This window comes from Camelus ferus, chromosome 20 (genome assembly GCF_009834535.1).
Source record: "Camelus ferus isolate YT-003-E chromosome 20, BCGSAC_Cfer_1.0, whole genome shotgun sequence".
Lineage (NCBI taxonomy): Eukaryota > Metazoa > Chordata > Mammalia > Artiodactyla > Camelidae > Camelus > Camelus ferus.
The window spans coordinates 21,734,960-21,761,753 of record NC_045715.1 but is presented as its reverse complement, the minus strand read 5'-3'; the positions used below and the strand labels follow the sequence as shown (position 1 = coordinate 21,761,753).

General features: G+C 41.3%; 1 protein-coding gene across 1 annotated transcript; it reads left to right on the top strand.

The window, feature by feature from the left end:
- Nucleotides 1–15,933: 15,933 nt before the first annotated feature.
- On the top strand, nucleotides 15,934–26,371 carry LOC106728450 (SLA class II histocompatibility antigen, DQ haplotype C beta chain-like). The gene is made up of 5 exons (XM_032462776.1): nucleotides 15,934–16,117; nucleotides 17,588–17,869; nucleotides 21,030–21,311; nucleotides 21,815–21,925; nucleotides 22,988–26,371. Exons 1-5 carry the CDS (start codon nucleotides 16,012–16,014, stop codon nucleotides 22,999–23,001), a joined length of 795 nt encoding a protein of 264 aa, XP_032318667.1. The 5' UTR covers nucleotides 15,934–16,011; the 3' UTR covers nucleotides 23,002–26,371.
- Nucleotides 26,372–26,794: the final 423 nt, after the last annotated feature.

The window sequence follows — 26,794 nt, the reverse complement described above, 5'->3', positions numbered from 1 at the left end:
CTCTGAAATAGCAGAAGCCAGAAAACAAAGGGAAACAAAGGAGGCTAGCTTAACATGAAAGGTTGGGTGTTGCAGGAAAGGCAGTGTAAGAGAGGAGATGGATAGAAGACAAGGGAGAGAAAAGAAAATCTGAGCAGAAGCCACGAGGTGTACATACTGGGGAAAGGGCTTGCTGAGGAGAGTGTTATTTTAAAACTTGGCCCTGCGTGACACAATTCAATTTTCTCATTGTCACATCCTCAGAGACCTAAAGTACATTAAAAAATTTGGAGTTATATTTTTGTTTTTCTTTTGATGTAAAACTATGCTAAAGCGCATCGATTCTACTGGAAGTTCAAGAGCCCTCTTACCATCCTAGGGTATTGACAGCTCCAAGGGCATTAACTGGGCCACACACACCAGCAGATGGAGACATTGCACTTTAGAAATTCAAGGCAAGATGTGGCTTTCCCTTCTCCCTTTCACAGACGTGGGCTGGAAGGAGCCAGCATTCCTTCTTAGAGGGTGGGAAACTGGCCAGCTCTTATTTCCCTGGCTATTCTGCCATGTTTCCAAAATATGATGCAATCTGAGATGCGGCTTTGGATGTTTGAGAAGCAAAGAAGCATGAAAATGGAGCAGGACATTAAGCCTGCTTTTGCCCGAAGATGGAGTTCACTCTTCAACATGTGCTAACAGGTAAGCGATTGCTGCTATAAAGTTGCATGGTTTACAAGCAAATCATCACTGCCATCACTCTAGTGCAAGGCACTATCATTTTTCACATTGAGTTTTCGTGATCCTCCGCCATTATGTAATGCATTCTTGATGCTTCAGCAAGAGTGGTATTTTATTTTATAATCATAATTAAAAATTGTCAGAAGGATACATGTATATAGTTTAAAAATTAAACAATAGAGATATATTTTAATAAAACAGGGGTCCTTCGTGCCTCCCCTTTACTACAATGGAACAGACACACAAAGAAATCTTATTTTAATGGATGATATTAACATGAATGGACTCAGAATTAGGTCACTTTTTGTGGGGGATGGGGAGTAATCTAAGGATCAATGAATTTATAAGGATTAGAAACATACAAAGTTTGCTTACTGACCAAAATGAAATTAAATTAGAACTCAATGTAAAAATATACTATCAAATCTCTGCAAACTAAAAAACACACTTCTTTTGAATAAAACAGGAGTCCATTAACTCTTTTATTATATGATGTCACAGAAGTTTGCAACTCCTAATGATTCCATACCTTTGTTGATATGTTTATTTTATGCTGTATTTTTGCCCTAATTGCAGCTCTGTGCTTCTTGTTAGCCTTCTTAGTGACTTGTCTGCTAGACACAAGTGATGCTGCCTCATGCCTACTCCTCATTGGCTGGAGAGAAAACCATTATACCCTTGAAAACAGAATAACTGGTAAAAATACAAGAAATCAGGCTACCTATCAATACTGCAACATGAGATCTCTTGGGAAGTACCCCTACCTACACTAAACATGTAAAAACGCTGGAAGATTATCACAGTAAAAAAAAAAAAAAAAAAAAAAAAAAAAATATATATATATATATATATAAATCCCAACTGCAGTTGAGTGGAAGATGAAACTTAATATTTCATGGAGATATTAGAAGATATTGGAAGAGGATACATCACACCAAAGAAGCTAGAATTATTTTATGCACATCTGCAGTATTGCACAGGAGCCAGCTCATACACGCTTGCAAGAGCAAACTGTTTCATGAATTATGCAAGTCAGTTGTTAAGGACTGCCATTACTAAAAATTAAGTTATGTAAAGTCAGAATTAATATTAAAAATGAGAAGAATAAATACTAAAAACTCCTCACTCTCTAATTATTTTACTCCACGTTATTATTATATATGCTCTTGAGGTTACTTAACAGCTGTTGCAGGTAAATGTTGAAAATGCTGTACAGGGATCGCTATGATCAGCTTTTCCCACCTCTCCATTCAGTGACGTCAGGTTAGTAACTTGAAATCAACTTGAAAAGTATGGAGCATTTATATTATGGAAATTAGCAAAGGCTATAAATAAAGGTTTGACTTACTGTTTTGTTGATTTGTCTAGATCAGAGGTCAGCAACTTTTTCTTCAAGGGCAGATAGAAAATATATTAGGCTTGCAAGTCATACAGTTCCTGTCACAACCACTTAATTCTTCTATTGTGGTGCTAAAGTTGCCATAGAAAATATTTAAGTAAATGAGTATGGTTATGTTCCAGTAAAGTCTTGCAAACACAGGTACAGGCCCACCGTCTGCAGTTTACAGGCCTTGGTTTCAACTTAAGAAAGTGGCGGAGGCAGAGTAAACTGACAAGGATACCATGCATGTAGTCGCGACATTGTGAATAGCACAGAAACATGAGAAAATGTTCTTCACATACTTTAAAACTATTATCTGATTCGGGCAAGAAGTTGCTCACAACATTGATAAATGAGTGAAGGGCTGACACATCTTTGTGGTTTCATTTTGCTTTACTCCTGAATGTAAGTGAAAACATTTGTCCTGTTGATAAAAATGAGACTAGAAGGACTTAATCTCCTACTTTTGCAAAAATACCAAAGTAATAAATTGACCTAAAAACTAGTCCAGGATCATGAAATTTCTGGGACTACAACAGAAGAAATAGAGCCTCTTGCTGGGGGCATTTATATAAACAGGGGCGTACAAGACCCCCAAAAGAGGGGGAAAAAAGCCCTAACATAAATGAGATCACAATAAAAAGTACAGACTCAAACCACGATACATCCAGAATAATCACAAGGAGATGAAGAGATCTTCTGATCAAAGTGGTCCTGAGACTTTAAAATTTGATAAATCCATTTACTCCACAGATGCAGCTCTGATAGGTAAAAGGAAAAAGGAGAAATGAACAAAAAAGGGCTGCAGGTGGGTACATGCTAGAGATAACAAAGGCTAGATGAGGAGTCCCATTCTCCACCTCCACCCAGCTGCACCAGCAGGTCCAGCCTCTCTTGGTCACCTAGAGACAGAGAGTGACCCAACCCAACATTTCTTGACCTTCATCCTTGAGCAGCAAGAGGCATCCCAGGTGGGTTATGTCCCCTCCGTGGCACAGCAAAGAACAAGAGAGACGCAGTTCAGCACTAAGGGGCCTGGAGAGCTGACCAAAGGGCATTCCTTCCTTCCCCGAGGCTGACTGACCCCATCCACCACCTAGGAGCACTGGTTGGCCCCAGGTAGTGCCTCCCACCCCCAGGGATGACACCAGGTGGGACTGAATGGAGCCTCAGTGGTACAACATAAATGAAACAGACCAGAACAGCACTATAAGGGCTTTGAAAACAGGATTGTCTTCAGAACCAGAGCCTTAAAATTAGGCCAGGACACATGTGTTAAGCCCAAAAAGGGCGACTGCCTGCTAAAATAAAATATTTGAACAGGATCCAGCATCTCCTAGCATAATAGCCAGAATGTCCAGGATAAAATAAAATATTGCTTTTGTCATACCAGAATCAGGAAGAAAACACCTTGAATGAGAAAGGACAATCAACTGATCAGAACAATCAAGACAGATCAGATGTTGGAAGTAGCTGACAAGAAATTTAAAGCTTCCATTACAAAATGCTTTCACGAACAATTATAAATTATCTCAAAACAAATGAAAATAATAGAAAATTTAAGTAAAGAAATAGAAGCTATAAAAAAGAACCAAATAAAAATCATAGAACTGAAAAATAAAATAAATGGGCTAAATAGTAGAGTGGAGATGACAGAGAATAGAAATCAATGAACTTGAGGATAGATTAATGGAATTTACTCAGTTTGAACATAGAAAATGGACTGAAAAATATGAACAGAGACTCTGGGGCTTATGTAGTAATAACAAAAGATCTAACATTTTAATCCTAGAAGACCCAGGGAAGAAAAAGAATGTGGGATTGAAAAGTATTCAAAGAAATAATGGCTGAAAACTCCCCCAAATTGGATAAAGACACAATCTTACAGATTCCAGAATCTGAGCAAAACCCAAATAGGATAAACACAAAGACATTCATATCAAGAGACATGGATTATTAAACTTGTGAAACCCAAGGCAAAAAAGTAGAAAATCTTAAAGGCAGCCAGAGAGAAATGGTACATTTTTATAAGGGAACATCAAATTACATGATAGTGGGTTTCTCACCTGAAGCCACAAAGGCCAGACAGAAGTTGCACAATGAGTTTCAAGTGCTGAAAGAAAAGAATTCTCAACCATGAATTATTCTATATCTGGCAAAACTGTCCTGCAGGAATGAAAGGGAAATAAAAACATTTTTAGACAAAGGAAAACTAAGAATATGTTGTTGGTAGCAAATCTATCCTTAAAGAATGGGGAAGGGAAGTTCTCCAAACAGAGAAAAAAAATAGTTTGGAATTTCCAAAAGAAGGGAACAACAAAATGGGTAGAAATGAGTTCTGCCAACATGCAGCCAGCGTGAGAGAAGACCCCAGCCCTCAGATGAGAACTGCAACCCCAGCTTGTGACTTCAGTCTGCTGAGACCTCAAGCAGACAGCCTGTCACACACCTCTGACCTAGAACACTGGGTAATAAACCGGTGTCCTTTGAAAACTGCCAAGCTTGAACTAATCTATGGCAGTGGTAGAAAACTAACACAATATCTCTTGCTCATTGTAAGTTTTACATACTGCATCTTAAGCACTTAAAAAAGATGTAGCTGGTGGAATGCTTAATGCTTGATATACATTTCACATATTAATTCTTGTTTTTTTCATATAACTTGCGGTTGTGTTTATGATGACCTTTTTAAGTAGAAATACAAAGTTTAAAAATATAGTCTAACTTAATATTTTTCTCTGTAGTCTCTTTTTGTTATTTAAATCATCATCCTAGCACTTTTTAATAAAATAAATATTCACTTATATATATTTTTTCCATATTTTGAGTTCCTTCTTATTTTACATTTGAACTTTTAATCCATCTCAATACCATCCATGTGTTTGTTTACATATGGTCACTTTTTACTTTCCGAGTAATAAACTAATTGACCCAATGCCGTGTTCAGTACATTTCCCTCGCTCCATTTAATTAAACTTTTATTATGCACTACTTTCTTAATTTGTCCAAAATGAAGGTGGGGTAACTTGCTCTGCCTTGGAAGTAGTCCCAGTGTAGCACTCTTTTAAAGAGGCAAGAGTAAATTGCTTAACGTATAATTAAAAACAATTCAAACCTTTATTGCAGTCTCTTGAGAAGTATCAAATTTGGATTATATTTCTAACACCAAGAAGCATGATTTAAAGTCCCTTTAAAATATCTTCTCCCCCTAAAATCTCACACTAGATTTCTTCACTCACCGCAGTTTCCTCACCACCACGCTGCTTTTGCTTCCATTCCACCTCTAGGTGCCGTGATGATCAAGAATATCTCAAAAGTCTCTGAGAAGACTTGTCTTCCATCCTCATACCTGACTGACTTGCAATCCCCATTAGCTACTGCCCTTTACCCGGCAAATCAGGACTGACTACAGGGATGTGGAGTGGGTCCTTCTGTGCCATGGAAAAGTGGAGAACATAACATATAACATAAAAGCTTCTTAGAAATATGTTTCTGTTTCCTAACCCAAAATTTTCTCAAAGGATTAACTGCTTCCTCAAAATACAGTAAATAAATTTCTCAATCTCATTAATCTTAATATAAATTAGGCTCTATTTCTGTGCAATTTTATTCCATCACTGTCCTTTTTTTTGGTAGCAGTATAAACATTTTAACTATTTAGCTTTATAATCATTTGTAAACATCTACAGAGAAACTCACTCTATTTTTCTTACTAATAGCTATGTTTGTACATTTAATATTCTTGAAAAATTAGAAACATTTTGCTAGAAAACTATCTTATTGATGTTTAGATTAAGGCGACACCAAACCTATACCTTTTTTGGGAAAATGACAAAAGCTCTCCTGTTCAAGAACATGACATTTTTATTTATGTATTAAACTACTTTCTGTCCTTAAGTCAACTTCTGTTCTTTCCCTTTATTGCACAAGTGGCTGTAGAGTTTACTGCTTTGATATTTTTGTACATTTGTTGCTCTTATAAATGAGTTGTTTTCTGTACCAGACTTAGTGGCTTAGTCTGCCAGAGACAAGTGACACTGCCTCATATCTGTTTATTAGCTGGAGAGGAAAGTATTTAATGGTTTAACTTAAGCACAACTTCTTGAATTTGTTTAAAGCAACATTCCATATTTGGTTACTCTGTGGTCTAGTAACCACTTTCTACCACCAAAGCAAACTTCCTCTCCTCCAAGAGCCAGGCGTGTGATTCAGAGCAGTTACTTAGTTGTTGTTCCTCTTGTCCTGGGTGTCTGGTCTGCTAGTTTTATCTAACTGAAAACTTTTTTCTCAACTTCTTACAGTAAGTTTTGATTCACAAGCATTTTAGGCTGACTTACAATATAATAATTTCCCACAAGTGTGAAAAATATAGGTAAAAACAATTTTGAAGTAATATCAGTACAAGATAACAAGACAGAGTGGCCAGATTCAAACATAACTTTCAACAAGGTAGTTTCTCTATAAGGTGCTTTTAAAATAATCAGAATCAATTTGATCGATACAGACTTAGGAGGTAATATGTCAATGAAAGGCAAGCCCCATATTCTGACTGAGCACATGAGAAGAAGACAGGTCAGGGAGGAAGAGGCCCTGCTCAGAAGGCTAAGGTAAGGACCGGGCAGGGAGGACTGACGTGGTCTGAAATCTAGACACGTTCTCTAGCTGCTAACTGGGCATCAGCATCAGTTGAATGTTTTACATCTCTGATGATCCTAAGACCAAAAAATGAGAATCATTTCAGTGAAACTTGTCCACAGAAACCATTAAAATGGTTATGTGCTCATTTATTTTTCTTCATGTTTTTCTTGGTTTGTTTTTTAAATTCAACTTATTTGGAACAGCTAATACACACACGTTCATAAGAAAAATTTGGTACAAAGCTGCTTTATAGTAGAAAGTTTACCTCTCTCCCAACCCAAAGAAAGAGCTATCAAGTGTGCCTCTGAGGAGACAGCCATTGTTAGTACTTTTTGTTTATCCTTCCAGAAATATTCTCAATATATTACAGCAAAAACCATCTATCTCCATCTATCATCTGAATAGCTGTCTATTATTAACACAAATCGTAGTATGTTATGCTCTGATTTTTTTCAGTTAACCATTTATCTTTGATGTGTTTTCATATCTGGACATAAATTTATCTGCCTCATTTTGAAAATACTCATCAGTAGTCTGATAGTGATAGACAATCAGGTTGTTTTCTATCTTTGTTCTTTTAAACAGCAGTGCAACGAATAGCTTTATATATTCATTACTTTATATGTGTTCAAGATACATGAAGGATGAATTGTGAGGTGGAATTGTTAGGTCTAAGCTGCATACTTGTAATTTTGATTGATGGTGCCAAATTTTTCTATTTACAACTCATTATCAATCTATGAGAATGTATTATCACACTTCTTGAGGTTTCCCCATTTTATGGGAAAAAATGACGTCCCCATCTTTTTTTTCTTCCTGTGTTAATTAGGGTAGGCCAAACGGCTGTACCAGATAAACCCATGAATGTGCGACAGCTTCAGACACAGTAGAGGTTTACATCTCACTAATGTAGCAACAGGCGGTGGATGCTGAGGATTAGTAACGATCCTCCAGGTAGTGATGCAGGGACCAAGGCTCTCATACTTCAACATGTTGCCTCCCATTTTTTTAGTGAAAATTAACACATCTCAATTTTCCTTAAGAAGAGAGGTCAAGAACGGTGGACAGTTGTGGTCTCCTAGAAGACTAGGGCAAGGGGGTTAATGAGATTTGCTACAGCGTCCACTGCTATAACTGGCCTTGTGACTGTAAGTAAGCTTCATCATGTGTCTCCTTCACTAACCATTCTTGATTCCCCTCCTCCTATGAATTTAGTCTAGATTAATTTCTGGCTAATTGCAGACACTACCATCTCAGAAGGATCTGTGCTCTAATTTACCCTGCCCTTGTTGGGCTACGATTGTTTTAGTGTCTCTGCCAGTTATTACCACGTATAAAAGTATTAAAAGACCGTCCAGTAAATTCCAGGGTTGCACACATATTCCTCCCTGCCCTTACTGTGTATGAGCAAGCTCTTTCCCATTGTAATTAAGATCAGTTTCTCCATTCGGTACATAAACTCCCTTGTTTGCTTCTTGGTCTGCTGGCTTGAGATGGAGACAGATGGTTTTTGAGATTATTGAAATCTTACTGAGTAACTTTGCAGAAACATTTCTCTTTCAGGAATCAGGGTATCTAAATCGGGAGACCCCAAGTTTACAGGGACAATTAGCATAAATTCCACAACTAGGTTTACCAGTGAGAGGAGCCACTCCTTGGTTCACATCATTCGTTCAAGTTTTATATCACATCTTAGAGGGCAGGGTCCTCCAGCCAACACCATTCAATCATTTTGTTGGACAGATACATCTTGATAATGGGCTATGTATCATAAGCCTATTGCCGTATCTCCTTTGTTAGTAAATGGGTTCTGTGACCTGAGGTTTTATATCAATGAATATGACATATCATGAGTCCTTGGATGGTGACAGTTTTGGAGGTACTGTGGGCAAAAATGGCAAACCCATACCTGAAGTATATACCAAGTCTAGGAAGGATAAATCACTTCCCCTCCAAGGTGGAAGGTTTTGATATAGTCCATCTACTACCATTTAGCTTGGTCTTCCCAAGGAATGGTGCCATATTAAGAGCTCAGTGTCATTCTCTATTGTTGGTATATTGGGACTCGGCTATGCCATTAACTAGATCACCTTTGCTGAGTACAGGCCTGTTGAGTGCACATATAATAAAGTTTAAAAAGAAACCTCAAAATGATTGAGCTGTTCTGCAAGTAAATTAACTGCCTGTTACAATAAATAACATTCTTTAAAGAAATATGATAAAAATCAAGTACTTAACAAAATAAAATCCACAATGTTCAGCATCTGATGAAAATTACCAGACACACCAAGAAAGAGAACAATTAACTATATTGAGGAAAGAAAGAGGTCAGTGAAAAAAAGGAGTAGAAAACAATGGAATTAGCAGACAAAGATTTAAAACATCTATGATAAATATACTTAAGGATTTATAGAAATAAAGACACGGTGAGTAGAGAAATAGAAGATATAAAAATAATAAAACATACATCTAGAAATAAAAACAGTATCTGAAATAAAAAATTCTCTCGGTGGATCTATCTCCCTTATCTCATTTCCCCTAAGTAATAAAGACTTAAATCTGCAGGGAGGAAAGCATCACAATTATAGCCTGAAGATACTGGTGGTAACCAACTCTATCTATGGAGGGGAGTGAGGGAAGAAGTTCTACCCATGGGGAGGGGCAAAAACACTTGTGAAGGTTACTATGATGAGACCCAAGCCCACAGTGCCTGCCTAAGATTGAAGCACAAACATAACATCAGAGAATGACCCCATCCCATATCCCACCACCAAACTAACAAACACTGAGTAAAAATAATGGATGTAAGTGGGATATTGCTGGGAGAGCTTTAAGAGACAGATTCTCTTTGGGAAGTGGTGCGCGCACACACACACACATACACACACACACACACACACACACAAGACACAAAGCTAGGTAAGGAGGCAAACACAAGGCATCAACAGACAATCTGAAGACACTGATGCACTGAGGTTGACCATAATAAACACAAACTTTTGTTTATCATTTCAAAGAAGCAGCTTTTAGTTTCACTGATCTTTCTGTGATCTTTCAGTGTATTTTATTTCTGCTCTGATCTTTGTTATTTCCTTCCTTTCAGTAGATTTGAGCTTTGTTTATTCTTTTTCAGGTACCCTGAGGTATAAAGCTAGGTTGTTTACTTGAGATTTTTCTTTCTTGAGGTTATGTATTTTTTTTTTTTTACTATGAACTTTCCTTTTAAAACTGCTTCTACTGCATCCCATAAATTTTGGTATGTTTTATTTCCATTTTCATTTATGTCAAAGCTTTTTAAATTTTACTTTTGATTTCCTTATTGACTCACTGGCTGCTCAGTAGCATATCGTTTAATATTCACACATATGTGTTTTTTCCTAGTTCTCTTTTTGTAATTGATTTATAGTTTCATACTATTGTGATCAGAAAAGATGCTTGGTATGATTTTAATATTCCTACATTTGTTAAGACTTTTGTGGCCTAACATTTAATCTAACCTGAAGAATGACTCATATGAACTTGAGAAGAATGTGCATTCTGTTGGGTGCAATGTTCTTTATATACTTGTTAAGTCTACCTGTGTAACATATCATTTAAAGCCAATGTTTCATTATTGATTTTCTGTTTGGACAATCTAACCATTGATGGAAGTGGGCTGTTGAAGAACACTACTATTATTTTGTATTGCTATCTATTTCTCTGCTTATGTCTGCTAATATTTGCTTCAAATATTAAGTACTCCTATTTTGGATGCATTAATATTTATAAATGTTATAGCTTCTTATTAGATTGACCCCTTTATTATTATGTAATGCCCTTCTTCATCTTTTATTACAGTCTTTGTTTTAATGTCTAACTTGTTTGATATAGATATAGTTACCCCAGCTTTCTTTTTGATTCCATTTGTATGGAGTATCTTTTTTACCCCTTCACTTGCAGTCTGTGTAAGTCCTTACACCTACAGTGTGTGTTGTTCACAGAATATAGATAGGTATTGTCTTTTTATGCATCTGAACTCCATGTCTTTTGATTGGATAATTTAGTCCCTTTACATTTAAAGTAATTATTGATAGGTATGTACTTATTCTCATATTGTTAATTATTTTATAGCTGTTTTGTAGTTCTGTTCTTTCTTCTCTTGCTCTCATCCATTGTAGCTGATGACTTTCTGTAATGGTGTAGTTAGATTTTTTTCTTTATGTTTTGTGTATTTACTATAAGTTTTTGCTTTGTAGTTACTATGAGGCTTACATATAACAACTTATAACAGTCTATTAAAATTTGATAACAACTTAAGTTAGAATGTATTCTAAAGCTCTACAATTCTATCTTTCCCAATTTTTATGTTTTTGATGTCACATTTTACATCTTTTTATATCTTGTATCTCAACTAATTATTGTAGCTAGTTATTTTTTTTACTATTTCTGTCTTTTGATCTTCATTCTAGCTTTTTGAGTGGTGAATCCACTACCTTTCCTGTATATTTACCTTTACCGTTGAAATTTATATCTTCATGTTTCCTTGTTACTAATTAGCACTCATTGTTTTCAGCTTAAAGAAGTTCCTATACATATTTTCTGTAAGGTCAGTCTAGTTCTGATGAGATTCTTTAGCTTTTGCTTGTCTGGAGAACTCTTTATTTCTCCTTCAGTCCAGACTGACAGCTGCCAGGTAGAGCAATCTTGGTTGGAAGTTTTTTTCTTTCAGTGCTCCACATACATCGTGCTACTCATTCTACAAAGTTTGTGCTGAAAATCTGCTGATAGTCTTATGGGGATTCCGTTGTATGTAACTGTTTTTCTCTTGCTGCTTTTAAGATTCTATCCTTGTCTTTAACTTTTAACATTTTAATTATAACGTGTCTTGGTGTGGATTTTTTTGGACTGATATTATTTAAACTCTCAGCTTCCTGGATCTGGATGTCTATTTCTTTTCCTAGATTAAGGAAGTTTTTAACCATTATTTCTTCAAATAAAATTTCTGTCCCATTCTTGCTCTCTTTTCCCTGGGACTCCAGGAAGCAAATGTTAGTCCACTTGAGGTTGTCCCCTGAGTCCTTTAAGTTACCTTTACTTGTTTTTCCATTTTTTTTTCCTTTTAGCTGCTCTGATTAGCCAAGTTTCTCTGGCTTTTCTTTTAAGTTCACTGATCCTTTCTTCTGATTCATCTATTCTGTGTGTTCTCTTATAATTTTCTTGTATTTTCTATCTCTTTGTTGAAGTTCTCACTGTGTTCTATTCTTCTTCCAAGTTTAGTGAGCATTTTTATGACCAGTACTCTTCATCAAGTGAATGACTTGTGTCCTTTTTACTAAGGTTTTATTTTTTCTTCTCTCTTGAGGTTGTATCTTGTTTTTTTGTTTGGAATTTACTTTTCTATTATTTTGTTCATTTTTCTTGACTGTCCACGTTGGTTTTTATACATTAGATGAAACAGTATTTTCCAGTATTGAAGCATTAGCCTTGTGTAGAACATGAACATTACAGTAATGTCCTCATGTCAAACAGTAAATTTTCAGTTTATATTTATATTGGTACCAAATCCTTTTAAAAGTTGTATTTTATTTAATCAAGATTTTAGCATTTTAAGGGCTCTTTTGCTAATTTCTCTGAAGGATCAATTTATGAGATTTACCAAATTCAACCAAAACACTTCTCAACAATTTAAAAATATTTATTCCAACTTATATTAAAAGCATTTAAAACAATTCCTGAAATTATCTGTGAAGTATAATTGACCTATTTTCATTTTGTCTCTATAAATGCATTGGTTATAAAGCTTCATGGAAACTGGAGCTGTTTGATGGAAGAAAGATGGAGTGGAGTCCCAGGGAGTGAGAGAATAAGGCCCTTGGGAGGGCAAGAGGGACACAGACACTCAGAGGTCTGTGATTCTCAGCCCTCTAAAACACCTCCAAGCCCTCCAAGCCATCAGATACGAATTTACACAAACCTTAGGAATAAAAAAAAGAAAATGAGTTTAGGGTACATTAATAATCTTGGTAAATTTAGCAAACTGGTCATTGGTACATTGGTTCTTCAGTAAACTGGCTTTTGGTGGGTCAGGTTCATCATCAGATTAACCTGGACCCTTTTTGGATCACAAAAAGTTTTGAAAAGTCCCCTTCACACTGCTTCCAAAGTGGCTTTATGACCAGAGAAGCATGACATAGCACTCCTCTGCTTAAATTCCCTCTAACTTTTCTTTTTATGTTGCAAAAAAATGTGTTACAGCATAGCGTTCTAGCTCCGTGTTACAGCTCAGTTTTGACAGCAACCTGAATCGAGAAGAGAGACCCAGCAGCACTGGAAGAGTTGGAGAACTCAAGTTTATTGTACCAGCAGGCCCAGATGAGTTAACACTCCAAGGTTTGAACCCCATCTGTAGGTTTACACAGGCCTTTATAGGCTGCCAGTTTACCTTTGCAACATCGTATGCAAATAAAGTATAACAAAAGTTGACCAGCTAGGAACAAGCTTTGTAGAAATAGACCAATGAGGAGTGAGAAAAATAACCAATCAGGAGTGAGGGGAATGGACCAATCAGGAGCGAGAGAAATAACCAATCAGGAGTGAGCTCCATGCAAATAAAGTACTACAAATGGACCAATCAGAAGTTAGGGAAGTGGACCAATCAGAAGTGAGAGTAATAACCAATCAGGAGTGAAGGAAATAACCAATCAGAAGTGAGCTCAGGGAACCAATAGAATTTTGGGGGTAAGTAAGCTGTTTCAGAGGCAAAAAAAGTGAGATAGAGCCTCTGGGCCAGGGAACCGGATGGTGTTGACAGGAGAGTAGTGGCCCTGCTTTGCGGTCCTGCCGGTCTTTTTATGGGGCTTCCTGCCTCAGTTAAACTGAAGAAAATCCAGGCAACTTTCAGTGGTACTATCATCAAATCTCACGAAGACTAGGATACCTGAATTCCAGCCTCTAATCATACGAAACTACACATGAGTGACCCTATCTTCCCACTCCGAATCTTGCCAAACCTCTGTGTGAATACTCAGATAAGTGTCTTTGCCTGGAATGATTATAGCCGTTTAGCTGCTGAGCTGAATTTCCACAAGGAAGTAGTCCACAACTTTATCTTCCACCCTGAGGTTACAGAGGATGTACCATGAGAGTCTCCCTGTAGTAACCCTGACCCATATCAATGACTGTTTCTTGATCCCACTGTCTAGCCACATGGGGTGCACACTGCCCTCATCCTCTACAGAGTCCTCTACAGAGTCCCAGTGGAATAATTCAGGTAAGTCCCGAGAATCAGAATGTTGTTCGTGTTGCCTTTCTCTGAGGCCAGACCAGCAGTGACTGCCCTGAGTAATGCAGCAAGGATATGGACAGTGCAGAGAACTCTAGAAAATGTAGAGAATGCTTCCTGGCTTAGGGGGAAGCAGCAAGCAGAAGTCCAAACCAGAGCCTTGAAAATGAGGTTTTAGCCAATCAGAAAAATGATTTTCAGCTGACACTCTTGTTGCTAGGTGAAAAGTCTGCGCGAGGAGGCTTGTGAGACCTGGGCAATCCCCCAGGTCTGGCTCAGATTCCAGGGCACAGCCCCAGAACAGAACGCAGGGGACCTCCCCCTTAAGACAGGAGGGAGGAGATGGGCCGGAATCCTCTTTATTTCAGGGGGCCCCGAGGTGGGGTCTGAGGGATCTGAGTCACCTTCAAAGTCCCTCTCTGACCATTCTTTGTTGTCCCTCCCCCACCCTATTCCAGGTCTGAGTTTGATGTTCCTCTATGTTTCCATCCCAGCGTGGAAACCCTCCTTACTCTGGAGTGAGCCCTGTCCCGAGTACTCCACTGTTGGTGGAAGCCCAGTGATGAATTTCCCTGTCTCAGGTGCTCTGGGACTATGCACCTAATTCAGAATATTGAAAAAACTCACTACCTTCATGTGCCACTAATGGAAACTTCCTGTTGTTGCCTATTTCCGATTTCTTTTTACTTGGCCAACTCCTTATGTTCTGCTTTTAGAGCCTGTCCTCTATTTTGAAAGAAGAACCTAAAATTCAGGAAAGAGAGAGAAGGATGGAGAGATTAGAGGGAGAGATACTTACTGTTGTGTTTATTAATGTTTGTCGGGCCCTGTTCTAATTGCTCTATAACCATTTCTTACCGCCCATAGTCATGGGCAAGAGGAGTCCGATGAATAATACATTTATTTAAAAAAACACACCGATACTTCTGCCACTGTGGGTTTGATGCTTAGGGCTGGCACAGTACAGTCTGTAACTTAAGCATCTGCTCCCTCTTAACTAATTAACACTAGTTAAGCCCTAGGAAATGCTTCTCCACATCTTTTGCTCTCTGACCTCAAACTAAAGGTGACTGTACTGAAGGCTGTTCATGTTTGTGGGTTGTGCCTTTGCTGACATCAGATGTTTCAGGGAAGATTTAAGCAGCTGAAGAGATTTTTTAAAGAGAAAAGTCAACTTAACTTTCCCAAAACTTTCATTCAAAAAGCATAAGTGCAATAGATTTTAGTGTAATGAGGAATCACTTGCCAGCAGGACTGGTTGTCCAATGTTGTTTGTTTGCTTGTTTTCTTCCTCCAGGTATTAACCTGATACTGTCAGTAGTTACACATAGCGGCTGAGGAATATTTCACAATATTAAACAGGTCATATGACTCTTCAGTTTGAATATATGAAGGCCTAGATATAAAATTCACATTTTACAAAGAGAAGTCTGAGGCAAAAAGGCTCAGTATTTTGTTGACTCTCATAAAGCACTGGTAGAACCAGCTCAAAACCATGTCCTTCAAGAACTCTGATCTTCTCATCACAACTCAAGGCTCCTGAGAGTGTCTAAGATAACAGAAGTGAACATCTCTGTGACAATTTTCTCTCCCTGAAATACAATCCCCACTTATTTTTCCCTACAAAAAAATCTCAAGAACAATAGGTTTTAAATAAATATCACAGAGATGTCTACTCTTGAATCATTTTTTTCTTTTCCTTCTTTAAACTCCTAAGTCATTAAATTTTCAGATCTTTTATAACTGAGAGAAAGTCTTCATGTTAAATGTTCATCCAGTGTCATTCAATGAAGACACAGTACCAGGCATTAGATTGAGAACCTTCATAAAAAATGCCTACCCAGAGACAGATGAGGCACTTCAGCTCCAGTGCTGATTGGCTCCTTTCCTAGGGACTCCCCAGTCCTGCTGTGCGTGGAAGCTTTCATAGGTTTTTATTCTCTGAAGTGGGTACACCAGATCCACTGGGTGTGAGCTGTGTTGACTACCATTGCTTCTTCCTCTGTTCTCAATTATGTCTTGGAAGGTGGCTCTGCAGATGCCCAGAGGCCTTTGGGCAGCAGCTGTGGTGGTGATGGTGGTGCTGGGTGCCCCAGTGGCTGAGGGCAGAGACTCTCCACGTAAGTGCAGGGCAGCTGCTCCCCGGAGCCACCACTCTGGGGACCAGGCTCTGAGGGGCCCTTGGGCTGGGGTGTGATCTCAGAACATGTTCTTTCATCACACATTTCCTCTCTTTGGGAAAGAGGGAAGGAAAGCTATGTTACATTCTCATGTCCACCTTCAGATGACAAGGTGAGGACAAACCCCACCCCACAGGCTTCAGCCTGGGTATGTTATGACTGGAAGGAGGAGACAAAGTGCGTTTCTACTACAAGTGCCAGGACAGAATGGGTGTGGGCAGTTTTTTTTTTTTAAGATATGAATTTCTCCAAAGGAGACACAGCAGGATTTGTCATTTCAGGGTCCCCCAAGACCTTATCTGGACTAAGTACCGTGGGATTCTGGGTTGGGGAAGTGTAGGGCAGTCGTGGTCTGTAGTCTTGGTATTTGAGGGAAGGACTCTACATTCCTGACTCTGAGTGCAGGGTTTATGGAAGCAAACTCTGTTATTTGAGTGAAGCTGACTGGGTGACCACTGACAGAGTCTTAGCCTCAAGTTTTACTGATTTGTGGTCAAATAGTAAATTGAGTGGAATTCAGAGACTTGAGTTGAGGGTGGACTGAATGCAGGAGAAAGGAGAACATAAGAAGGGAAATTATGTATATAGAGAGAGTTAAAGAGAGAGACAGAGAGGAAGAAACCAGTCATTTTAGATACAGGATTCACATCTTTATATAAATAGACTCTCAATCTTCCTGATACCCCTATGTGTAAATATAATGACTTCCTTTTTACACAATTATATTTATGATCTACAAACTATGTTAAATAACCTGTCCAAGCTGGTAACTGTGTCAGTTTTACTGGAATCTAATTTATCTAATTTAAAGTCTGTGCTCTTTCGGTGAATAAACTGTCCTTTTTGAGGGGAGGTGTCTGTCCCTTCTAACCTCACAGGAGTTGGGCGCGGGTGGCAGCAGTTCTGGGTAAACCCAGGCGTGGGAAGGAGGGCACTTTGCCGGGTGCTAAGAGAAAGCGCCTGCCAGGACGCGGACCAGCGTAGTCCTGCGCCTCTTTCGTCGTACCCTTGAACCCTTGTGCTCATGTGGATACTTGTTTGTCACTGAGGTTCCCAGGAGGTGCAGGGAAAATGAGATTTCCCGCGAGAACCTCTTAAGTACAGAGATGGATGGACAATGAACCCGACCGCCGTCTATAGTCGGTTCTCAGGCTCAGCAGGCTCCCGGGCTGCCCGCAGAGGCGGGTGTCCTCACACCACGGCCACTGTGGAAGCCGTCAGGGCGGGCGGGAGGCCGGGGAAGAGCCGCCTGGAGGGTCCGGGCTGGGAGCTGCGGGCGCGGGGCCGGGCCGGGCGGGAACAGGGGGTGAGCGGCGGCGCCAGGTTTCCCCGACCCGGGGGAGCGGCGGCCGCGTGGGGCTGTGGGCTGCGGCGGGGCCGGGGCCTGACTGACGCGGCGACTCCCCGCAGGGGATTTCGTGTACCAGTTTAAGGGCCAGTGCTACTTCACCAACGGGACGGAGCGGGTGCGGCTCGTGGTCAGATACATCTACAACCGGGAGGAGACCACGCGCTTCGACAGCGACTGGGGGGAGCACGGCGGGGAGTTCCGGGCGGTGACCGAGCTGGGGCGGCCGGACGCCGAGTACTGGAACAGCCAGAAGGACGTCCTGGAGCAGAAGCGGGCCGAGCTGGACACGGTGTGCAGACACAACTACCAGGCGGAGGTCCGCACGACCTTGCAGCGGCGGGGTGAGTGCCGGCCGCCGCCGTCCGCAGGCGGACTCCGCGCGGGTGGGGACGGGGCGGCCTCCGGGGCGGGGCCCCCGGGGCCACGGAGGGGACAGCACGGCCGGGGCGTCCTGTGCGGAGGGGGGGGGGACCGAGGGCACAGCAGGGGGAGGACGTTGGCTGCCCTGGAACATTCCCCGCAGAGGGGGTCCCGGCGTGCCCGGCCTGCCCGGCGTGGCTCCATCGCTCATGGGCAGTCCTAGGCCGTTCTTCCCACTACGTCTGCCTCAGGTGTGTTTGCTTCTTAACAGCTCGGTCTGGGGGAGTTAGGGATGCTCCACGTCTGCGCTCAGGGCACCTTGCACACGTGGTAATGTATTACAGTCAAGAAATAATATAGTTTCATTTTTTGGTTTCAAATCGTTATTCATCATAATCCTGGTTTCTTAAATGGGTATCGCTGTGTCATTAGACCTGGACCTCTTCCAGGCAAGGGGCTGTCTTAATTCTCACAGTGCACCTAGTACGTGACACTGGCAGGTAGTATGAACTCCATAAACCTTTGGTAAATTACTAAATAAATTGTTCAGTTACCCAATCACGTAGGCTCAAGAGAAAATAGAAGGGTAAACAGAGCCTTAAAAACTGACTTTATTAATTATTCTTTACTATTTTGCTTAATGCTTTAAAGTAAACGCTTATTGATTTGGGTCTTAATTTATAATTTGTGAATGCAAAGTCTGAGGAAAAGAAGTGTTCACTGAAAATAAAAACAACACTTGAATGGTGTTGTAAGAGAGAGTTCTAATTTCTTAGAAAAGCTCAACAAGTGGCACAATAGAAAGGGCTGAAGTTTTGGGCTAAATAAGTTGATGCCACTTAATTATTGAATAAAAATTGTTTCAGGTTTCTTTTGGCCTAAACCCTGCCTAGTCTCTCTCCTCCTCCTCCCCAGTCCCCCAGCATCACCATCCACTTTGGCGATAGACATTCTGAAAATTAATTATACCTGTTTAATGATCATCTATTTCTAGACAATTAACTTACCAAACACTATCTATATCATGACACTTAATTTCACCACTACCTTTGTGTTAGCAATTAGCATCACCACTCTATATATGCTAATACTGGTACATAACAAACAGTTTAAGTAATTCCACACAGTTATTCACTAAGACTTGAAGCCTCTTCCAAATACACAGCAATCATCATGTTTTTTTTTTTACTACATGTGTATAGAGCCTAATGCAAGCAAAGTCTTGTTAAAACCAGTTATGCCTAGAAACAGCAATGAGTCTGTTTCTGCCTATTTTCAGTGCTAGTGGGATGAAATGATACATTCAAGGGATTGAAAACTCACTGATTAATCCTAGTCTGACCACAGTGTTTTCTATACATGGTCATGTAATGTCTACCTTACTTTATACTCTCTTGCCTTCTTCTTCATCCTAATGCCACTAAGTATATCCTTATATTTTTGCTATTTCAGTTCTTTCTTGTAAAAATTATTCTAATGTTTCTCTCTTGAATTTATGACTTCCATTTTTACTTCCAATCTGTTTGGGTTTTATAAATCCATAGAGCTGACCATGACTTCAGTCAGACTCCGGGAGGGAGAACCTGTCAAGAGTTAAAGCACAAACTGAAAACACGATTCTCTCCAGATGATGGCTCATGAGTGCCGTGGGATTGGGGTGATGAGACTGCCTGCTGACCTCAGCAAGTCCCAGTTATAATTTATGTTCACATTCCATTCCATTAGCCCAGGACAACATCTGCAAGAACATCAGAATATTTTCTATAGAGAACATACATGATAATAATGTCTGATTTCTGAACAAAGCCGTTATTCTTAATAGCAAGGGGATGGAGTAGGGTTGGCAGTTAGTTTTAACTTGAACGTTAAAAGAAAATTAGGGAGGAAGATGAGGTACATAATGCATTATTAAATAAAGCATACATGAAATATTTACTATAGTGTCACATAAATAGAATGAGGGAGATGCAGTAAAATGGCTAAAGAAATAAAGGACAAGATGTGTAAAACAGGTAAGGAAGTGTGTCGTATTTATCATGAGTAGCAACCTGAGACGATAAAGGGACTGAGGCACAGGCAAACATGATATTTCATCAGTGTTATTTGTTTTCAACGTTCCCTTTCTTTTCCTTCAAAAATTGCAAACTTTTGCAAGTTCTACATGGTCTGTTGTTTATCTCTGGATTCCCAGTGCTTGTCAGATTTATATGTGTTGAATGGATGAATAAATGAATCAATGAATGGATAAAATATAGGTGGCATATATGATGTGGAGGTGGAAGTTTATGTATTTAGTAATATGAAATACTTGTGGAGAATTCACCATAGAATGGCCTCTGAACTAAGCGTAGGCTAAAAGCTGAGAGAGATGCTTTGTTGACTGGTAGTACGTAAGAAGTGTTCTTGCTCTCAGATTCTGTGTTAGAGGGCTGAGAATTATAGATACACTCTTCTTGAGAAGCATTATTTTGTAGTAAGGATGTGATGGTCACTGTTGTCCTACTTTACTGCACATAGAAATGTCTGTACTTTTAAAATTCTCAGTCAAAGTTGTATTCCTGGGTGTATGACTAGTGCTGTTCATCTCACGGCCAGCAGGTGGGAGTCAAAGCTCCTGGATTTTCTCTCCTGCGGGGAGCACTGGGACTAACAGAAAGCAGTGTCACTGTCCTAGCATGAGTCACTAGAGCTGATCCTGATGGCCACCTTCATAAGGTGTAGGGGAAAACAAGTCCAGATTCTTTATTTTTATTTATAAATTTAATTCTATTTTTTAATGGAGCTACTGGGGATTGAACCCATGTTAAGCATGCGCTCTACCAACTGAGCTATACCCCTACCCAATTTTTAAAAAATGTTTATAGTGGCCTGTATAATATAGCAATTTATAATTTTAAAATACTTAATTTTTATCAATTAGTATCAACAGGGTAACTCTCATAGAAAAATTACAACTATCTCTTGAGACTCTGAAAAGTAAACTGACTAATGCGTTTATTCAGGCTAATAAAGTGGCCCAGGTTGGATCCCAACTCATGACTTGGAATCCAGGGATCTTTCCACCAGGTACCAAGGAAGGACTCTTCCCTGTGGGGAGATTTTCTACGTGATCTCATGTCTCACTATGTCTTTTCCCCTCAGTGGAACCCACAGTGACCATCTCCACATCCAGGACAGAGGCTCTAAACCAGCACAACCTGCTGGTCTGCTCGGTGACAGATTTCTACCCAAGTCAGATCAAAGTTCGGTGGTTCCGCAATGGCCAGGAGGAGACAGCCGGCGTCGTGTCCACCCCTCTTATTAAGAATGGGGACTGGACCTACCAGATCCTCGTGATGCTGGAAATGACTCCCCAGCAGGGAGATGTCTACACCTGCCACGTGGAGCACCCCAGCCTCCAGAGCCCCGTCGAGGTGGAGTGGCGTAAGAGACAGTTTGTTTCCTTTCACTGTGGGCCCCACAGGACAGGGGCAGACAGAGCTTCCCCGGTCCATCGCACCTCAGCCCTCGTCCCCGACATCACTACTGAGCTGGAAATCACAGGAGGCAAGAGTACCTCTTGCCTCATAGCGTGGGTATCAGAGGAACCCTGAGCTCATGGTCTTCCCAGATACAGGCAGATCCCTCAACACTCCCTGGCTGCGGAGCCCAGCCCCTGCAGCTCTGCAGGACTCACTGGTCACCAGGCTCTTAGGGTCTAAGGTTATGGATGTGTCCGTATGGGGCAGGGGTCTGCCTTCCCCTTCTCCCACCTTCCCAGTCTGTCCAGGGATCTATTGGCTGGTCCCTCCCCTCAGGGTAGTCAGAATAGGGAACCGGGTTCCCCTGGTGCCTCCACCTCCTGTACCTCAGACTGGACTTTGGGCTTCTCAAAGGGACACCTGGGAGGTGGGGACAAGTGCTGACACTCAGGCTCTGCTCCCCAGGGGCACAGTCTGAGTCCGCCCGGAGCAAGATGCTGAGCGGTGTTGGGGGCTTCGTGCTGGGGCTGATCTTCCTCGGGCTGGGCCTTTTCATCCGTCACAGGAGCCAGAAGGGTAAGGAACTCTGGGGAGAGGGGGACGACGGGCTGTGAATGAGACCTCTGTTCAGGGAGGCCTCTGTCTCTAGATGTGGCTCTCTCCTCCTGAGCCCGAAAGGAAGGAGGCTAGGCTGGTGGTGGGAGGAAACGGGACAACGTAGGGAGACGATGGGGGCGGGTTTTACCATTGGAAAGGCAGCCCTTTACAGAGGGGACAGATGTTTACTCTTGGACTTCCTCCCATCAGAGACTTCATCATTGTCTCACGGGCTCCTTTCCAAAAGCTTCCTCCATTAAGACAGTCAGAGCATTGGCTTCCTTTCCTTCTAGAAACAGTTTTATTCATTTTGTGAGATTTTATTTTAGGGCAGTGAAGACCTTGTGGGTAGGGAGGAAATATATTTTGAACTAAGTTGCTTGTCTCATTTCCCTTTGGGGAGAGTGAGGCACTGGCTGTTTGGGTCATGAGACCTTTTGTAGGACGTCCTGAGCCTCCACCAGCAGCTGCTATATTTCTGCTCTGATTGTTTGGGGCTTGGGGGACAGGCAAAAGAGGGCGGGGTGTGAGGTGAGTGTACCTGGGCACAGTCGTCTCCTTCATGGCCTGTTCCCTGCTATGGGATCCAGAGTTAGGGGGAAGTTTTCTGTAGGAAGCTCCTGGAGTTGTTCCCCAGGACCAGACCATAACTTTGGCGGCATCTTTCTGTGAAACTTGGAGCCAGAAATGTGGTGTGGGTGTTAGACACGAGGATGGTGCCCACTTCGTGCCACATGTTGGCACTACCTGTGGGCGTTTATAAGTGACTGAAAGTAGAGGGAAAAGCTGTGTTATCATTAAATTTACTGAAAGAATTAACTCTTCACATCCCCCATAAGGAAAACAGCCGCTCCCCGCCTCCCACACATTTGCATCAGGCTGAAGCGCTGTGTCCTCTTTAGCTGATTCCCCTTCCTGCAGATACTGGGAGGGGGCATGACGATGTGCCCTGGGCCTCAGCTCTGTCTGCCTGATGCTGCAGGAGAGGAGAGGGCGCGTCCCTCAGGGTGCCGCGTGCTGATCACTCTCTCTCTTCTGCAGGGCTCGTGCGCTGACTCCTGGAGGACACCTTGGGACTGGCTTTTGCTCTTCTGTAATGCCTGTTTGTCCTTGCCCGGAATTCCAAGCTGCCTGTCAGCCCGCCCCACTCTGAGGTCAGATCCTGTGGTGATTCTGACATAGTCACCAGGTCCCTTCCTGTGACCCCCGCCTCAAGGCTCTGGCTGTGACGCTGTCTCCTGCATGACCCCAGAGCCTCTGCCTGTGCCCTGCCAGCTGCATCTACATGGAGCCCAAGGGGTTTCTCTGTTCCTTCCTTTACCCAACAGACTCTGTGGGAGGAGCACATTGAAACCATCTACCTGACTATAGAGCTTTTTACCATAATTAAACATGATGATGAGTTATCTGTACTCTGAACCTCCTTAAATGAGCAGAGGTAGAAAACTTCTACAGAGTGAAGGAACATATTTTGAGGTGACCCAACCAACTGGGGACCAGAAGGAGGGACTGTTCCTTGAAGGAGACTATAAACATCATGGTGTGGACGAGGAGAAAGAAAATCAATTTTTCTCTATCTACACCTTTGTCACTATTCATCTGTATTTCTTTGTCTCTCTCTCTCTCTAGTTTCTGCATCTTTCTCATCACCTGACATCTTATCGCTGTTTCTCTCTTTCTCTCTCTCTCTGTGTATGAGCCTGTCTCTCTTGTGTGTTTCTAGCGTTTATCCCAGAGTTTTAATCATTTTTAGGAGAGATTCTGACTGGTAACAAGCCCACCTCTCAGAAACATCATCCTGTACATGGGATGCAGACAGCCGGCATTGTGCCCATCCCTCTTATTAAGAACAGGGACTGGATTTCTCAGAAACGCCTTCCCAGCATGGAGATGTCTGCACCTGTCATGTGGAGCACCCCAGCCTCCAGAGTCCCCCAGGTGGAGTGGCATAAGGGGAAGATTGTGTCTTGTGGGCCCCACAAGACAAGTAGCAGAGCCCCCTCTGGCCCCAGGGTCCCTCTTTGGCTCTAGGGCTGACTCTAACCCATCCCAACGCTTGTCTCCTGCACAGCCGCCTGACACCATTGCTGAGCTGGAATTCCCAGAGGACACAACTCTGCTTTTCTGTGAACATAATGACCTGTTCATTCATGATGATATTCCCTTCCCAGGTGTTAGGGAGGTCACTATGCACTGTGGTGCCTTAGGCATTGACCCAGTCCTGAAAGCTGGTCTTCATCTCAGTCTCTGGGATTTGTCATTAAGACAGGAACTTATCTCTGAGGTTATGGATGGCTGTGCCCCTGAGGAGCAGGCATCCCCTTTGCTCTGCTCTGTCAGCCACACACTGGACACAAGAAGCCAATGGCAGTTCCTTCCCTCTCCTGGATGAGATCAGAGGGAGAACTAGGCTTTCTTGGGACTCTTATCTCTTGTACCCCAGGCTGTACTGCAGGTCATCGGCCAGGGGCACTGGAGAGTGTGGGGACTTCAGATTCTGCTTTCCAAGGGGGAGTCTGGATCTGTCCAGAGCAAGATGTTGAGTGGGGTCAGAGGTTTTGTGCTGACTTTGTCATCTTCCTTAGGATGCTCGTTGTCACTCACAGGGGTGAAGAGAGAGTGACACCATGGGGAAACTGGGAGGACTTGTGCTGGGTGTCCAGGAAGCCCTCGGTCTCTATACGTAGCTCTTTGATTTTGACCCTGCAAAGGCAAGAGGCAGGACTGGAGATTGAACCAGACTCAGAGTTTAGGGAGACACTGAGATCTGACTTTTCTAGTTAAAACATAAGCCCTATTATGGGGGTGAAAGGTGAAGTGTATTCTGTGACATTATTACAGTTCCATGTTGTCACACGGGCCCCGTGCTGGAAGATTCCTTCTTAATGAAAGTGTCAGAGTCTTCTTCCCTTTCTTCTAGTGACAATTTCACAGAAACAATTTTTTTTTTTTTGCACCTAGGTTTCATTGGGAAATGTAATCTTTTATTGAAAACTTAGTTAAAAATAACAAGTACATATTTTACAAACAAGTTTGCTAAAAAAAAAAAACCCAAGACTTAGTAGCCATGTACTTTGGAGAAAAGTGTACAGACGTGCTAGAGAGCAACTTGCTTGTCATGAGCGTCTGGTCTTACCTCCAGTCACATCAGACGGTATGTCTTTCGGGGACAGTAGTGTTCACCAGTGTTCCATAAGCCCCTGTACATTTCTTAGCCTCCTCTGCAGTTAGGTTGGAGTCTGGTGACTTGTACCAGCCAAAGGAACTTAAAAGTCAGTGTAGGCTCTGCCTGCTTTGGCTTTCCCTACTACTGGAAGTGTGAAAGACATTGTTGAGTGTATAAGGCATCGAAACTCTGAATCATAACCTGAATCTCTTGAATGACTGTGGAATTGAGTCCCCTTTACTGAGCTAAGCCACTGAGATTAAATTTTTACTGCAGGTTAAGGTCTTATTGCAACATAACCTCGGACTTCCTGACCATAATGGGGTGTTTAACTGAAGGAATAGAGTTCGTAAGTTAGAAAGATGAGTCAGTTGCGTTAATGAAAGTTGAGATGATACATTTTAAAAAACACTTTTTTTTGTTTGTTTTCTTCCACCTGAAAATATATGTATTCCCAGTGACTAGAACAATGCTTCTGTAGGGGGTGCTGTCCTGATCCACCAAGATGCCTCCCTTTGGGAATGAAGGCTGTATTCCCTCAGTTGCTGGGAATGTCGCTGTCTGACAGCCCTCAGCTCTTTGGCCTCTTTGGAATTACCTGAGGTGAGGAGAGCTGTCTCACTCAGTTTCGCTCCACTTCCCAGGGGAACTCATCTCCAATGACTGCTCATTGCAGGAATATAAAGGTCCTGAACCCCACGCTAACTTGGTCAACTCTGAAGGGCTCTGGCAGTTTCAGAACTCCTTGAGGGTTAGACTAGGACATTTTCCTGACTGCATAACAGCCCAACTTCATCTTCTGTAATTTTTCTCTCAGTTTCTGTTTTAATTTGAATGTATTTATTTTTGTGTCTTCTTCCCTTCAATGGCCAATGTCTCTTACCCTCCTTCTTGGAAGATGAAGGTATTGGCTTCACTACCCTTCTTTCCCCCTCTCCTCATGCTTCCACTCACCACACTGAGGTATTTGCCCTTTTTAGAATATTGTCAAAGTTGAAAATACTGCCATTCTGCTCTAACAATAATTGTCTTTGGGCATTGCCCATGGCTTAATTCTAAAAGTTGGAAAAAAAGGTTGTTTATCACTGTATAAATATCACTTACGTAGTCAAGCATCTTAGGCTTGCCTTAGAGCTGCAGTAGTAGGATCTCTGTTCAGTGATGTCCTGGGTTGAATCCATTGTTTCTTGGATAACAACCTCACTTTACTAAGTCATATTTTTAATCAACTTCCAATAAAACTATGTATGGTAAGTAAATTTGTATCCTTTCATGTCTAACAGTATTTTAACCCTTTCTTCATGGCTGATCATGATTTTGAAAAGGTATATGCGATTCTGAAAAGGTATACATTTATTAATGGAAAACAAATTTATATTTTCCTTTAGAACTCCCAGACCTTTGTCATTGTCTTAATGATAATAGTATGTGGCAGTCTGAGTTTTTGTCTGTTGTCAGTTTGTTTTATTTCTTCGCCCATTAGGATATTTTATGGTCTTCTTTTAAACCTTGTGGTTCTGAAAAATTTTAAATTATGTATTTAGGAATGAGTCTTTTTTCATTAATTTTGCTAAATATCTGACAGTCCCCTTCCCCTTCCATTTAAAGAATTAGATCCTTTCTATCTGAAAATTTCCTCTTATTGTTTGCTTTGGTAATATTCCTTCTTAATTTTCTCTGTT